Genomic DNA, 15,918 nt, shown 5'->3' on the forward strand with positions numbered 1-15,918 from the left:
CCACACACAGGGAGAACAAGGACATAGTTTGAGTTTCAAATAATAGCATTAAAAAATGAAGAGGGGGAAAAATAATTAAAAAGGGAAAAGAGCAAAAAAATTACCTCCCATTTGAATCACTTATAAAAAGATAAAAAACAGAGAATAGTATTACTAAGAAGAAAAACAGTCAGTTAAAAATATTTTGCAGGTGTCCAAATAGAAAGAAATAGGCCTATCCATTTTCATTCATGTCAAAAAATGATTCAATCTTTGTCTGAGAATAAGAGGGACTTAAAACAGAGATGTCAGTTTTGAGAGTAACAACATTGCCTTTAAGAAGGACGTTTTATCATTAGGAACTGCTAGGTTCTCCTGAATCAGCTTTAGAAGTTGAACCTGATCCAATATCTCTTTGAGAACTTTTAAGAGTAGAGGCTTCGGCTGCAATTGTCCCCCCCCCCCCGAGGCATCTCATTAAGGCAAGGCAAAATAAGCTAAGAACTCCTTTACCCATATAATATGATCAAAAAATGAAGTCTTCCAGAAATTATCCCACACCATGCTACTGCCATGGTAAGCTTGATAAGTAAGCTTCCTGTTTTTTCCAATGGATTTCTTTTGGGGGGAAATTAACACAGGTAGCTCTCTTGTTGATTAAATTAAGCTATGCCTTGGAATTGCAGCAAATTCACAGCTGCATTTCATCTTGTTTCCAGAGCCACCATGGGCATTTCTGGCACCCAGTTGCCATTGAAAGAATACAGCACACAATGGCTGTTCACAGTTGCGTGCCTGTGGAGGTGGAATGCAAAATGCGAAGACGTTCCAATCTCTGGCACTTCCAGTTAGACCTCCTCACTACAGCCTAGAGACCTGCCCCTTTCCAACGCCTCACACAGAAGCACTTCCAGTGATTTTGCAACTCCCTCTCAACCTGAAACAAAACAGACCTTAGGATCTGTGAGGAGGCTACAGTCCAGTAGTTCAGCACCATCCTCCTCCTCCATCTCCATACACTTAGCCAATTCTCCTTTTGGCTTGGCAACAAATGCTGTAAAATTAATTACCGTATTTTTTGCTCTATAAGACACTTTTTCCCTCCTAAAAAGTAAGGAGAAATGTGTGTGCATCTTATGGAGCGAATGCAGGCTGTGCAGCTATCCCAGCAGCCAGAACAGCAAGAGGGGTTGCTGCTTTCACTGCGCAGCAATCCCTCTTGCTGTTCTGGCTTCTGAGATTCAGAATGTTTTTTTTCCTGTTTTCCTCCTCCAAAAACTAGGTGCGTCTTGTGGTCTGGTGTGTCTTATAGAGCAAAAAATATGGTATCTGGTCTGTTAAACTCCAAATCCCTTTTGCCTGCCCTGAATACCCTGCCTATCAATTAAATTGAGTAACCTGTTTTAGCATGATGAAAGAAGTATTTCTATCCCCATAAAACCTCTTGCCGTATCGGTCCTCAGCTACCTTTTGTTCTAAACTAAAAAGCCACCTGGTAGTTTCATTGGTTAGTGTGTGGTGCTGATAATGCCACAGTTGCAGGTTCAATCCTCATATAGGACAGCGGCATATTCCTGCGCTGCAGGGGGCTGGACTAGATGGTCCTCAGGGTCCCTTCCAGCTCTACAATTCAACATGTTCTATTGTATGACCCCTATAGAAATGCTTATGGTAGATGCAGCAAATGGGGCCAGTAGTGCAAATCACAAGAGAATCCTGTTCACACACCCCACCAAATGTGGTCTGCCATATATGATACAGTAGAATCATAGAAGTGTAGAATTGGAAGGGACCTCGAGGGTCCTAAATTCTGGACTAAAGCACCAGTGTCAGATGGCCATCCAAGCTCTGCTTAAAAACCTCCAGTGAAGGAGACCACAATCTCCCAAGGGAGACTGTTCCACTGTCAAACAGTTTCTACTGTTCTTCCTAATGTTCAGTTGGAATCTCCTTTCTTGTAAATTGAATCCATTGGACTGAGCTCTACCCTCCAGCGCGGGAGGAAAACAAGCTTGCTCCATCTTCCATGTGATATCCCTTTCAGTATCTGAGGATGGCTATCATTATCTCCCCCCAGTCTCCTCTTTGCTGAACATACCCAACTCCCCCAATCGTTCCACTTCTTGACCCTTGGTCATCGTGATTGCCCTCCTCTGCACACATTCCATCTTAATCAATATCCTTCTTAAATAGCAGTGCCCAGAACTGGACAGAGTTTTTCAGGTGCAGTCTGACCACAGCAGTATAGATAGGACTATTACTTCCCTTGACCAGGACACTATAATTCTCTTGATGCAGCCTAGAACAGCATTAGCTATTAGCTAGTGGGAAAGGGATTAAAAATAAAAAGGGAACCCATACGAAGTCACTGTGGCACAGTACTCTGATCTTTTAAACAATACGCTGGACTGGCACAAAGGCAGAAAAGCGATAGGTAGGTCTTGCCTTGAAGCAGAGTGAGATTATCCACATGTCATCCACTGATCTCCCTGCCAAGCACAAGGGAGAACTGGCTCTGTTCAACCAAGTGGGGAATGCCATGGCAGGCTGCATGCCTACAGAGAATAAATGAACTCCCCACACATACACAAAGAGAAGGGGGGTGGGGAGAAAAGACAGATGCTTTGTGCATTTTATTCCTGGATAAAAACTTTTAATTTCTGTTGCAGATTACACTGCCCTCAAGAGCCTCTTTAGCAATCAGATTTTTAAACACTCTGAACTAAAACCGGGGGGGGGGGGGGGGGGAGAAAGGGAATAAAAAGGGGGGGGGGGGAGAACTATCAATAGCATCCCACAGATGTGAAGGATTCCCCAAGCTCCCTTCTTTGCCCTTGTTCTTTCGAAAAGCATGCAACACAGAGACCACTCCACCAAAGTCTGCTGCATCAAAGCACCTTTGACTGGAGGACCAATGGCAAGTACTGGGAGCTGTGGCCGGGGAGAGGAGGGTGGAGAAAAATAGCAAGTCATGTTTTTGGATGCATCAAGGAGGCAGCTCACATTCCAAAGAAGGGAGGCTGATAACAAAACATTATTCTAACCCAAGAGCCACCACACCTTATGAGGACAGCTCAGCACCTCTTTCCAATGGCAAATGCTCTCAGGTAATCTCAGCCGCCCACTCCAGCTCCACATCTTGACATCCCATAACCACTAAAGATAAAAGCAGGAAGGCAGCATGATGCTCAAGTCCATCCAGGTTTGAGGCGCTGGAGTCACTGTGCAAAAGGACCACTCCTTTTTTCCTGCCTACTGGCATTTCCAAATCATGTGCCTTTCTCATCACTATTGATGAGAAAAAGTCTTTTGAGTTGGTGGGAGCAGATATTCCCTTCATATTTCACTTTTGGTCAGAAGGCAGGTGGGCGGGGAAGAAAAGAAATACAGCTTTTATATGATTTTAAAAGCGAGCTAATCCAACACAATTATTTGGGTTATCTAGAAGTTACACTTTGACCAGTTAGAGTAGGAGCCTCATTTTGGGGGGAACAGGGTGTGGGTGGAGAGGGAAGCAGGGGAGAAACATGTCTCAAAATGGCCGTTTTTGAAGAACTGGAATCATCTATGCACAAGCCAGTTTTTGAAGCATTTCAGAGGAAAACATAGAACGGGATGCACTGAACTGAAGGGGGGAGTTATTGTTCCAGTTTTTAAATTCATGGACAGCTGTCGGAGGGCCTGACAATGACAATCCTCGAGAGGTCTGTGTTTTGATATCATGTCGCAGATTGGAGGGGCCTACGATGTTAGGAAGGCTGGGAGCCCAAGAGTCTCTCGATGGCGGCATTGATGTCTCCCCCAGTGGCAATGAGCGCCTGAAGGTTTGCCTCACGGTTGATGAAGCCCATTGCATTGAGCTGCTCAAGCTGCTGCTGGAACCGGACCTCTGGACTCTGCGCCTGCCATGGGGGGGGGGGGAAGAGAGAGAGAGAGAGAGAGAGAGAGAGAGAGAGAGAGAAGAGGTGAACTGTACAGCAAGCATGGCTCAAGGCAGGTAATCTGGCACAGACCAAGCGGCCTACCCAAACCCCTCAACTGCAACCCCTGTCCTCATGCACCCATGGCTTCCAGCAGCCCTTTCACACCCAGATCACTGTAGTCTGTGAGATACTCTCTTCTGTGACTAAGACAGTATGGTCATTCCTGGATTGCGATAGCTTGACCAGTGGTCCATGCATTGGTAACCTCATGGTTGGATTACTGCAACATGCTCTATGGAAGGGCTTCCCTTGGGGTTTATCCAGAGGCTGCAGCTGTTGTAAACTCAGCAACTTGGTTGCATGTGGGGACCAACTAACACCAGCAAATAACACCTCACTTGTGGGCTTTGCCCTGGCTGCCCATTTGCTACCAGGCTAAGTTCAAGGTGCTGGTACTAACATGCAAGTCCCTATACAGCTTGGGACCACGGCCCTTGAGATGGCACTTTGTTTTTTATACACCCAGTAGCAGAGTTGAGAAAGGCTGTGCCAGACAGGAGTAGAAAGTGCTGGGCTGTGCGATGAAACATCAGATTCATATGTCTGCCTGAGACTGAACTACACCCAACCAAAAGGGGTCAATGGAAGAAAGGACAAAGACTCAGGACAGAAATGCGCCACTACCTACTTGAGAATTTGCACCGGCCAGTAGCTGGATCATGTGCTGCATGAGCTGCTGGTGGGGGTTGCTGTCCCCAGCTGGAGAGGCACTAGCAGGTGTTGAAGCGGAGGAGATGGGGGTCTCGGGGATTGTGCTTCCTCCGGCAGAGGGTGGAGGGACGCGAGGGGCTCCAAAAGTCCCAAGGCTGCAAGATGAGACAGGGCGAAAGCTACTTAGCGCAAGGCAGCAAATCCCTGAGGGAAGGCGGCCGACTTTAGGGACCTGAAGCAAGCCTTCTGCAGAGGTTGGCCACAATAAAAATCACAGAGTGTTGCAGCTACTGGAACAGGGGAGATATGGTTAAGTCTGCCACAGATTCTTGGTTGTAGCCAGTGTTAAAGAGTTGACCCATTAATGTTAACTGGTGTGACTAATTTGGGCCTATTAATTTCTGGAGTCTACTCAAAAAAGAAATCTACAAAGGCAGGAATTGTTGTTTCCAGTTTGCAACACTGGTTGCATTTCAGTCTCTGCTTAAAAAAAGTATTGATTGATTCTCTCAGGCCTTTGCTGGACACTGATACCAATTGAGTTATTACAATGCCTGTTTTGACTTAACCCTGGTTACTTTTGCATTCCATAAGCTAAGCTTAAATGCAATTTCCCCTTTTCTACACAGCCTTGTGATGTTAACATGAAAGGCAGTATAGAAAGTCTTAATAAGTAACGTAACAAAAAGCCAGAAACAGTATTGTCTTTACCCCGCCGTATTACATCACACACAGAATTTCCAGGAACAGGCTTGCCACATATATTGTTAACACAAACATTATGCATCGTGTTGTTTCCAGGACGCCCACAGAAAGGACTTCTATGTTGATCTTAGTAGTTGAAAGCGGGAGGAGCAAGAACCTCCTGCTGCTTTGCTGCCCTTCTTCAGAGGCTGAACCCTGCAGCAGTGCCCCCAAGGCCTGAGTCAGCTCCTACGTTACCTGGAAACCAGTCCCGGGGCCTCCGTTTGCAGCGTTTGGAGCCCCTGCTGGATCTGCAGCAGGGCCTGCATGGCACGAGGGTTGGTCAGGATCGAGAGAGAATCAGGGTTCTGCATCTGGGGTGGGGGCGACAAAAATCACAAGTGAGCCACCGGTTTCAAGGGAACTGTGGATTGCTTCTCTTCAATGTCTTCTACTCTGGTCCTTTAGTCATAAAGAAAGCTTAAGATTTGGGATACAATTCAATCACATCTTTAACGCATTTAACTAGTGCAATTCCAACCTTGCACGGTTGAAGGCCAGCTGGTTGAAACTGCACAAATGAAATGCACACCAGTTTTTTCCAGTGTGAAAAAGCTCTCTGCCTTGTACACCAGGCAAGAAGGTCCTCTTGGCACACCAGCTCAGGAAGCCTGGAAATGATCGCATGAGATCTCTGATAGGCCTGTGCTATCTTGCATCCCAGAGCCGGCGTGCTGAGCAGGCCTTGCTCAGTAAGCAAAGCAGAGAGCTCAAACGTTCTATGCTTTTGCTTACAGCTCAAGGCCTACTCAGCTCACTGACTCCTGAAGGCAAGGGATGCTTCTGTGGGGGACGTTGCAAGGGTTTGAGTAGATGCATTTTACCCCTGTGTAAAATTTGACGGTACTGTATTGGCTACCGGAAGGGTTTGATACTACTGCCAGTACTGTGAAGCTGCTAGATTGTCACTGAACGGCCAGCACTGTGTTTCTCTAGCAGGGGTGCTTAACCCACAGCCCAAATCTGGCCTTCTTTCACACGTCTCCACACAATATGTCTTGTTATTATAACTTTAACAGTTTTACTAATGGCTACTGCTGTGATTTGATTATGCCAAAAGGTTTTTATGCCCCCTCCACCATGGGTCAAATGCAGCCCTCAGCCTGAAAAAGGTCAGCTGTCAACCTCTAATCCTATAGATTACCATTGTTCACTTATAACGTAGCTCTTGGTAAAATTCAAAACAAGAAGTTTTTCAATGTTAACTGAGCTTTCAGATGAGAGCTTAAGTGATTCTGTCTCATAGCTATTCTAAACAATCCTATACCTAAAATATGACTATTTTATTAAAATACGATGGTTTCCATCCTGCATTTTATTCAAATACTCAATTGCATTTTTGCCATCTGGTGATATTCAACCTTTGGGGGGTTTTCACTGGCACTGGGCAACCTCCTTTTTCATTTTTGTCCAGTCACTGGATACACTGGATTTTAGTATCAGTTCAACTGCCACCAAGGCATGCCGCTCTCTGTGTCTGTCAACTGCAGTTATTGCAGACCCAAACACAGCGGTAGAGCACACGATTTGAATACAAAAGGTCCCAGATTCAATCTCTGGTATCTCAAATTAACAACAGATTATTATCATTATCAATATGAGGCACCCAAGGTGGCTCACGATAGGATCAATTTTTTAAAAACAACAACAACCACAAATCAATAAATCTACAAATAAAATGACAGCAGCAATAAACTCTAACAGAGAATGTAAACTAAATAATAGCAAAGGAACCAGACAAAAAGTCAGGAATGGAAAGGCTGCCTTCAAACAAGTTTTGCTTTGCTTTTCAACTAACCACAGTTTCTTTTTATACTTGAGCCCAACTGAACTGTGGTTAGCCTTAAGTATGGCATGTTGAAAACTGAAGCAAAAGCTTCCAATATCTAACACGCGTGGCTGTGTCAAGAGTCGGAGTGGGGACCACACCAGCCCAATGCGGATGAACGTAATACTGAGTTTAGCATTCCATCCAAACCCCAACATCCAATTGGCCAAAGGCGTGCCTAGAAGAAAAAAAAAATATTATGATCCATCAGCAGGTAATGAGAAAGACCTTTCTCAGCCCAAAACAATGGTGAACCAGTCCCAGGCAGAGTAGACAATACTGACAGATCTCTGCGGCTTCATAGGGCTGCCACAAATAAATACGTTGAACAAGGACTCTCCACAGCAGGGAGACTGCAGACCTGAAAATTATTATTGTGACATAATCACTAAAAGGGCCTGGCCAGTCCATTATGGATTTTTGTTTCTCAGCCTCTACACAAAGCTTCTTTGAAGTCCAGCCCTGAGTAAACTATTAATCCCGAAATCAAGGACAACACTGTTTATGCCGCACCTGCTGTAGAAAGGCAGGTAGCTGGAGTCGCAGGTGCTCCTGAAGTGGGGGGTTGCCGGCGAAGAGGGGAACATTCACCATCATCTGCAAAGAAGAGCAAAGGCAGCTCAGGAAGGTGGAAGTTGTTATTCCTAGCACATGTCCCATGCAGCTAGGCAACAGCAGCATATTCTGATGCCACCAAAAGCACACAAATATAGGATCTTTTTAGTCTATTCCTGCTCCCTTTTTGGAAGATTCGGGAAAGATGACAGAAAGTCTTTCTTCATGCAGCACGTAGTTAATGTATGGAACTCTTTCCCCCAAGAGGCAGCGACTGCCACCAATTTACATGGCTTGAAAGGAGGATCAGACAAATTCATAGGAGGCTACTGATCCACAGGTGGAGGCAGCAATACTTCTGGATACCAGTTGCTGGAAACCGAAGGAGGGGAGAGGGCTCCTGTACTCAGGTCCCGCTTGCTGCTTTCCCACAGGCATCTAGTTGGCCACTTTGAGGGCCAGGATGCGGGCCACTGGACTGATCCAGCTGCAGGGCTCTCCTTCTGGTAGTTTTTAATTCCACATCTAGTAATCAATTCACATGAAGGGGCCCATTCTGCAAACAGCACACACTGCAACTTGACTTGTAAAAAGCAAACGTGAGAGTGCAGGAGTCATGAGATTCTGCTGCAGATTTGTCAGTTACAGATCTGAAATCGCTTTTGCTAAGGTAAGAGCGCTGCACTGCTAAACATCACACCAAAAGGAGGCTTCCTGGCTAACAGACCCCCCCCTCCTTCACGTATTGGGCCCCATGAATGCAGACTGGGCTGTACTCACTTGTGCTGCAATGTCAGGGTACTGGCCTAGCGTCTGCAACATTGTACGCATGTAAGGGGCAGAGATCACGTTCTGCATGAGCTGGGGATTCTCTGAGATCTGCTGCAGAAGACCTTGCATCTCAGGGCTGCTGAACATTCCTGTAACAAAGGGGAGAGAGTTGAAAATTTAACAGCCAACAAACATGTAGCTCTGCCAACCTAGATGAGGCAAGATGCCTGAAGCTGCTTCCTGATCACAGTCCAGAAACAAAACCAGGGATCTCAAAACAAAGTCCCAAAATTGGGTTAAGTTCATTGAATTAAAAGGTCACTGGAAGCCTAGCCAACCCCCTTTCTGATTTTAACCCTTTGGCAGAATTCTGTTGGCTTTTGGTTTTTTACAGCAGTCACATGGATGTCTTTTTAAAAACTTTAATTTCAAAAAGGTATCTTTTTTTTTACTGTAGCAATGAACAATATACGTAATGAGATCCCTGCTCTTTTCCCAACAGATACAAACCACTAAAACCCCCCAAAAGCCTTTCCTAATTCAAAAAGTGCCATGACAGAGATAAACAGTTGTTTTGTGGGAATGATGGGGCAAATCAATGTACATTTTTTCACTTAATGCACATGCATGAAATACACAGAACGTGATTAACAAAACCTGATTTTCCCCTCCCTGTTGAGCCACCTATTGGATCCTTCCAGAAAAAAGGACCACCACAAGCTCCGAATACATCAATAACCGGTTAAGTATGTTAAACAGTTAAACAGAATTGACTTAACCTATGTCAGTTACTTAATACCAGTATGCCATTGCATTAGCTGGTAGAAAACAGTAACGAGACTTATTTACTTACTGTTTCTTTATCCCACCTTTGTCTCCAAGGTGCTCAATGTGGCGTACATGGTTCTCCTCATTTCATCCCCACAACAGCCTTGTGAGGTAGGTATGGTTGAGCAGCACTGACCCCCATAGCCAAGTGGGGATTTTGAACCCTGATCTCTCAGGTCCTAGTCCAACACTCCAACCACTATGCCAACTTGGCTCTCACTGGCTCAGCAACCAGATTTTGAGATTGGGGGTGACAATGTTTTTTCCTTATCACCCATGAGAGCCTCACACTAAAGTAAGAGGGTTTTCCCATTCAATTGAGCAATAATCCCGGTTCTTAAACTGTCACTGTGGTAGAGTGGAAATGTCAACCGATTCTCATCTCTCCGGAACAGTCAAAAATCTTCAGGTTAAGCAACCACAGAACTACCACACTTCGAAATGAAGAGCAGTTCTGTAATCTAGAAAGGCCAGCTCTGAGTGCAAACGCACAGCTGCCAGGATCACCTACCGCCCCTCGGACTCCATACTAGCTACGTACGTACCAGATCCTAGGTTGGTTGCGTTGATCCCCAAAGGGTTGGAGACAGTGGGTGTACTTTGGCTTGTCACCGAGCCGGTGCTCCCTTCGCCACTTGGCACCTGGCCTTGAGAGGCAGGCGTGGGGCTCCAAGGGTTGGGCAGCGGTTCTCGGTTTTCCGTCCGCAGGGGCTGCGAGTTCGAGGTGTCGGAACTCCCGGCCAAGGCAGAGAAGGGATTATTGCCAAACTAGACAGAGAAGATTTGGCTCAATGAGTGACTCTGCAAACTCTCAGATGAATTCTGCTTCACAGGATTAGCAAGAAAATGAAATGAAGGTGTGCTGGGATTACAAAACAGCTTTGATTTAAATTGCAGGTTTCACCAAATACATGTTTACCATCTGCTACGTTATTTACTGTAAGCACCCCTGAGTCTCTGACTCTATTCAAACAGCACACAAACCACACTTAAGGAGCATACCTATGATTTGGTGTGATGTCTGAACTGACAGACCATGGTTAAACCCGTCAAACAACATGGTTTAAACAAACTCTGGTTTGCAGACCAGCAACAGCTTGATGTGATCTTTGGAACTGACAAACTATAGCTTTTGCCCTGTCACCACAGAAACAAAGAGAGAAAATGAAAACCAACCATCGCTAACACTTGGGTGCTTGCACACTTGTAACCACAGGGCTGTATCTTATCCTAGTCCTACTCAAAGCAGACTCATTGAAGTTTATGGACATGACTAACTTAATTTTGAGGACTTGATTTGCATACTAATCTTTGAAAAGTACGAACAGTTTTTGCCATTCACCTCCTACACTGATCTTTGTACAAAAATCCCAGAGTGAATTACATAATAAAACTTTTAATCAATTTGGCAGGATCCATATCAAAACCACAGAACATCAAAGTACTGCTGTGCTCATGAAGGCTAGGGAGGTAACCAGTCACAGACATTTATCAACTTGTCTGAGGAATTTGCAATAAACTTGGTGAATCTTGTGAAATCTTAATTAAATCGAGTGTTTTGTTCTGCTTAGAGACAGTCAGACCTAGCCTACCTGTTCCCTGGCAGCGCTGAACATGGGCTCCTGAATATCTGTGTACATCCGCCGCAGGGCATTGTACCCTCCAGGGATGCTCTCCAAATTGCTCAGGGCTCGGTCCTGGTTGCGCATCATCTCTTGCATCATGGCAGGGTTGCGTGCCAACTCCATGGTCTGAGAAGAGAAGGGCAAACAGAAAACCATGAGCAGAAATATGACGAAAGCAGACAATAATGGTTTGGGCTCTGAACTATAGTTAGTGCAAACCCTGGTTTGGTGTGTTGCCTAAAACAAAGTTCAAAGACTGCCTCAAGCCACAAGCAGGGAAACAACAGCCCACCTGGCGCATAAGCTCAGGGTTGTTCAGCATGTGGCTAATCTCTGGGTTGCGCTCCATCAGCTGTTGCATCTGGGGGTTGGCCATGATCATCTGCCGCATGAAGTCTGGGTTGGACATCATGTTCTGGACCAGGGGGTTCTCCATGATCTGGGAGAGCATCTCTGGGTTGGACATCAGCTGCCGCTGCATCTGCTGCTGAAGCTCCATGAAGTTTGCAGAGCCCATCCCCAGGTGACCGAGTCCAGCAATGCCGCCAAAGCCAGCTGAGAGAAGACAGAAAGAAAGGAACCACGAATGAGAAAGGTATGCCTGGGGCTGAATGGCTAAAACCTAAGGCCCATCTCCCTCTTGCTCCTTCTACTACCAACACAGAGCCATTGGTGTAGCCAAGGGGGACAGCTGCCCCCCAAATCAATCAAAATCTGAGGTTCTCCCTCCCCCCCAATAAAAGCCAACAAAAATTCTGGCTACGCTCATGCACAGAGCTTACTGAAAAGGCAGTATGGGATATAACAACCCCAGCTCTTGCTCTCAGACCCAGCAGCTCAACAACCCTTAGGGGCAGGCTCAAAAGACCCACAAGGATAAGAGCATGGGTAGGCAAACTAAGGCCCAGGGGCCAGATCCAGCCGAATCGCCTTCTAAATCTGGCCCGCGGACGGTCCAGGAATCAGTGTGTTTTTACATGAGTAGAATGTGTCCTTTTGTTTAAAATGCATCTCTGGGTTATTTGTGGGGCATGGGAATTCGTTCATTTCCCCCTGGAAAATATAGTCCGGCCCCCCACAAAGACTGAGGGACAGTGGACCAGCCCCCTACTGAAAAAGTTTGCTGACCCCTGGATACAAGTGTGAATAGACAAAGCTGGGGCTCCTGCAAGTGGCCAATTTTCACATAAATCATGTGATTAGGAAGGTTTTCCCTTCAGTATTTCTCTTAACCTTTTAAAACTCAAGAGTCCATTTATAAACCCACTAATCCATCTGGTGCACACAAGCCACCCCATTTTTTTTCTTTCTGACATATTCGCACTTTTGTTTGTTTTGTTAACAAATCAATAAAGCAGAACTGCCTGCCTTGAGATCCTCAGACCCTGGAACTCTGCTCTCACGCCTGCTGGGGTGGGAGCAAAGACCCCAAAATGTCCCACTGGTGCCCAAGAAGACAGGAAAGCCAAAGGCTAACCCGAGCAGAAGAAACTCAGCAACGCTCACACAAGATGGAGGTAGCTCCGCCAGGGGTCCCATCTGCTGCCGGGCCTGGCGTGGCTCCCAATCCGCTGCTCCTCCGACTGTTGCTCCCTACATCAGAGAGCGTGTTGCTGGATGTTGAAGGCTGAGGTGGGGCTGCAGGGGAAGCAGGGGCTGCCGAGGGAGTAGCAGCAGCAACAGAAGTAGCAGTAGCAGCAGCAACAGGAGGAGGGGAAGCAGCAGGCGCCACTGAAGGTTCTTGAGTCCTGCAAATAAAGGAAAGTGACAGGTGACAACACAACTGTTATGTGAACATATAGCTCTCCTTGAATTTAAAAGGAAGCTACTATCTCCCTACATTAGAATATATTAATACATTAGAATAATTTAGTGTGTGTGCTCAGCAACTCTTAGAACCTTGAATTTTGCAATGGGGAAGCCCAAGCCACACACAGTTAGGTGGGTGGGGGTGGCTACTCTTATTTCTCATCCTTAAAAAAAGCCACCAGTAAGGTAAAAACAGAAGAAGCCACAGATAAAACAACAAAGGCCAATAAAAGGGCTCTTAACTACTATGAACTACTACTGCTACACACACACACACACACACGCTCCAGTAGCCACCCAGCTAACCACCAAATGCAGGGACACCCAGAGGAATGAAGATCTTATTCAGTGGACAGCTTCACAGGGGAGTCAGCAGGATACATAGGCCCTGAATAGAACATGTAATTTACTTTTGAAACTACTTCTGGCTGACACCACCATAGCATTCCATGTTTTCCCCTGGATATTTATGTTTGCTATTTAAATCTGCTTGTCACCTACTAAAGCCACACTGCGTTGTTCTCTTTTACTATGAATTCAATATGGTGTTTTTATCTGTGTTTTGCATGTTTCAGTTTGTATATAAACAAAGAGGCAAAGAGGAGCTATTTAAAGTAATTCTTATTCAGGAGGTTTTGAGCCAGGCTTTTGAGGGGTGTGGGGAAGCCGTCACTTACTAAGTGACATATCTGCAATATAAACTAAAGCTGACTGAATGGGCCTGCTTTTCAGAGGGAAGCTCTTACTTCTGTGGAGTTTTGATCACCAGATGCACCGTCAGTCCATCTTTGATCCCGTGCTGATTCAAGGTATCCCCGTCTTTCAGAATTTTCCCGGCAAAGATCAGAACCAGCTGATCCTGTTTGGCTTTAAACCGACGGGAAATCTCTTCTTTAAACTGGAAAAAAGACATTTTAGAAGGTTAGGCTTTCCACAGACATTCTTGGAGTGATCAAGAAGGCAAAGCGGTGGCAACCCTCATCCCCCGCAGGTCCATTTAGTCTTCCTGCCTCCTGGCTTCACCTTACCAAACACTGTTTCTTCATCCACACAGCACTCTGTCTGCTTTCTCCGCCCTTTCCCTTTTCATCCTAACCTGACCTCCACCTACATCCAGGCAGATTCATGTGATGCAGGAGCGCCACAAGTCAAGTCTCACCCCTGCTATGAACACATAAGCTCCTCTAGTTACTCGGTCTCTTAGCCCCCCTCCCACCCTGCAATATAGGGAAACTAATACTGCCCTTCCCATCAGGATTATGTGAAGAGCTTCAAACATTCAGAGAAGTTATTACATAAATCAGCCTTGTCCAACCAGGCATCCTGCAGATGTCTGCAGTCCAAAACATTTGGGGGGCACCAGAATGTTTTTATTACTCTCTGCCACCTCCCCTCCAAGCCCCAGAGAAGGCTTCAACCCATTCGAAATTTCCCACCCTTTCAATGCATCATACACCCCAGAGAGATCTGCAACAAACTCCTGGATCCACTCAGCTGTTGTCTATCTTCCCCACAAGGTGGCACTCTCATCTTCATTTCTTCTCTTTCTCCCCTCATTATCCCGCCTCAACCACTCCAGATTGTTCACATTCTCTTCTCCAGGCTTTACCCATTCTTCCTTTCCCCATTCTCTCCCCTCTCAGACAAATCCTCAAGCCTGATCTGCTTCATCACTATTTCTCCCTCTATGTTGCAGGAAAGAAAAGCCCGCTTGCTTCCTTGCCCAAACTCTTTGCCTTGCCCAACCCACCCTCATTTCCTTTCACTCTGATCGACCCCATTCACCACCCCCCAAAACCTGGGTGCTTATGTTTTATCTCTGCTCCTCTTCCACCTGCTTCTCTTCAGGAACCCATTTGACCGCCTTGTCCTGAGCCCGGCATGTCTTGGCGGAGGAAGCGGGGAGGAAACGGGAGTCTTTGGCCTCCCGAACCCACTCCTCGCGCTAAGCCCTTTTGCGGGGAAGCTCGGGCGGGGGGTGTCTTGCCGCCTCCCTGCGACCCTCCTACCCTGGAGAAGGTGCAGCTGAGGATGCTGTTCCGCGCCCGAAGTATCCTTGTATACAGGCAGCCCCAAGCGGCTCCCTCCCCAAATCCCACCCATCGGCGCCTTTTCTGTTGCGGGGGGCGACCGCGGACTGCCCCCCCCAACAGCCCAGTCTCCAGGCACCGACCACCCCTCACTTCAGCTCCGGGAGGGGTGGGTGGACGCTCCACCACGTGACTCCGTGCCGCGCGGGCTGAGAGGTGGGGGGTCCCCTCCCCCCAATCCTTCCAGCGCCTCAGAGCCCGCCTCGCCCCTTTGTTCCTCGCCGCCGCCGGAAGGTAACGAAAAGGCGAAGAAGGGGGAGGCAGACAACGGCACTCCCCGCCGCCTCCCGCAGATCCCCTGACCTCCGCCCGCAGAGGCTGAGGGGTCCCGGCGAGAGCTTCCCCGCCCCCGGCTGACCTCCTTGACGGAGACGCGCTCGCCGGTGAGGATCTCCTCCTTGTCTTTCGGGGTCTTCACCGTCACGCGGATGAGGAGCCCCCCCGGGCCCGACTCGGAGCCGCCGCCCCCGCCTTCTCCGCTGTCGCCGCCGCCTCCGCCGCCACCGGCCGAGCCGGGCCCGCCGCCGCTCAGCTCCGCCATCTTGGCCGACCGCCCACCTGCTACCGAGGAGGTAGGGCCAGAGAGGCGCCGCTGCCTGCTGCTACCATAGAGACGCGGAAACCATCATTTCCGATTACTTGAAGAGCACTTCCGGCGAAGCAAATTCCCCCCCCCCCAACCTCGACTCAGGAATAGGATTGAAGAGCCGTACAAAATACGGGTAGGAACTCGGCGCCTCCGTGGGAAGGGCCGCCGCCGCCATTCTGCGGTTCTCTCACAGATTTCGTGGACGATCGGACGCGGCGCCGCATTTGCCATCTTCGTGGTGGAAACAGCCCTCCCTAAGTGTCACCGGAAGTGTGCGATCGGGAAACCGCTCTTCACGTTCGTGGGCTAACAGAGATAGGAAAAGTTAAGAGTCACACACAGACGGCCACTTTTGGGTTTTTAAAGGGATCTCTGGCCTTGGCTGTTATTATCCGCCTAGAGCGAAGTCAGCAGGAGGAGACGAGAGAGGGTGGGGTGGATAGAGCGGCCCTCCGCAACGTACCTC

The 15,918-nt window shown here is 47.5% G+C and overlaps 1 protein-coding gene across 1 annotated transcript; it reads right to left on the reverse strand.

Annotated features, from left to right (window-relative positions):
• Nucleotides 1-2,582: 2,582 nt before the first annotated feature.
• On the reverse strand, nt 2,583-15,862 carry UBQLN4 (ubiquilin 4). The gene is made up of 11 exons (XM_079957874.1): nt 15,222-15,862; nt 13,520-13,671; nt 12,471-12,712; nt 11,257-11,519; nt 10,932-11,090; nt 9,885-10,107; nt 8,521-8,660; nt 7,699-7,782; nt 5,556-5,671; nt 4,591-4,768; nt 2,583-3,881 (listed from the first exon to the last, which is right to left on the reverse strand). The coding sequence occupies exons 1-11, from the start codon at nt 15,402-15,404 to the stop codon at nt 3,729-3,731; spliced, it is 1,893 nt and encodes a 630-aa protein (XP_079814000.1). The 5' UTR covers nt 15,405-15,862; the 3' UTR covers nt 2,583-3,728.
• Nucleotides 15,863-15,918: the final 56 nt, after the last annotated feature.

Source organism: Podarcis cretensis (genome assembly GCF_951804945.1).
Source record: "Podarcis cretensis genome assembly, chromosome: 16".
Classification (NCBI taxonomy): Eukaryota; Metazoa; Chordata; class Lepidosauria; order Squamata; family Lacertidae; genus Podarcis; species Podarcis cretensis.

Coding starts and splice junctions, on each gene's coding strand:
- UBQLN4 (XM_079957874.1), bottom strand. CDS start 15,404: ATGGCGGAGCTGAGCGGCGGCGGGCCCGGCTCGGCCGGTGGCGGCGGA. Junction 11,091..11,256: donor ACCCTGAGCTTATGCGCCAG/GTGGGCTGTTGT, acceptor TTCTCTTCTCAG/ACCATGGAGTTGGCACGCAA. Junction 10,108..10,931: donor TCAGCGCTGCCAGGGAACAG/GTAGGCTAGGTC, acceptor TTCTCTGTCTAG/TTTGGCAATAATCCCTTCTC.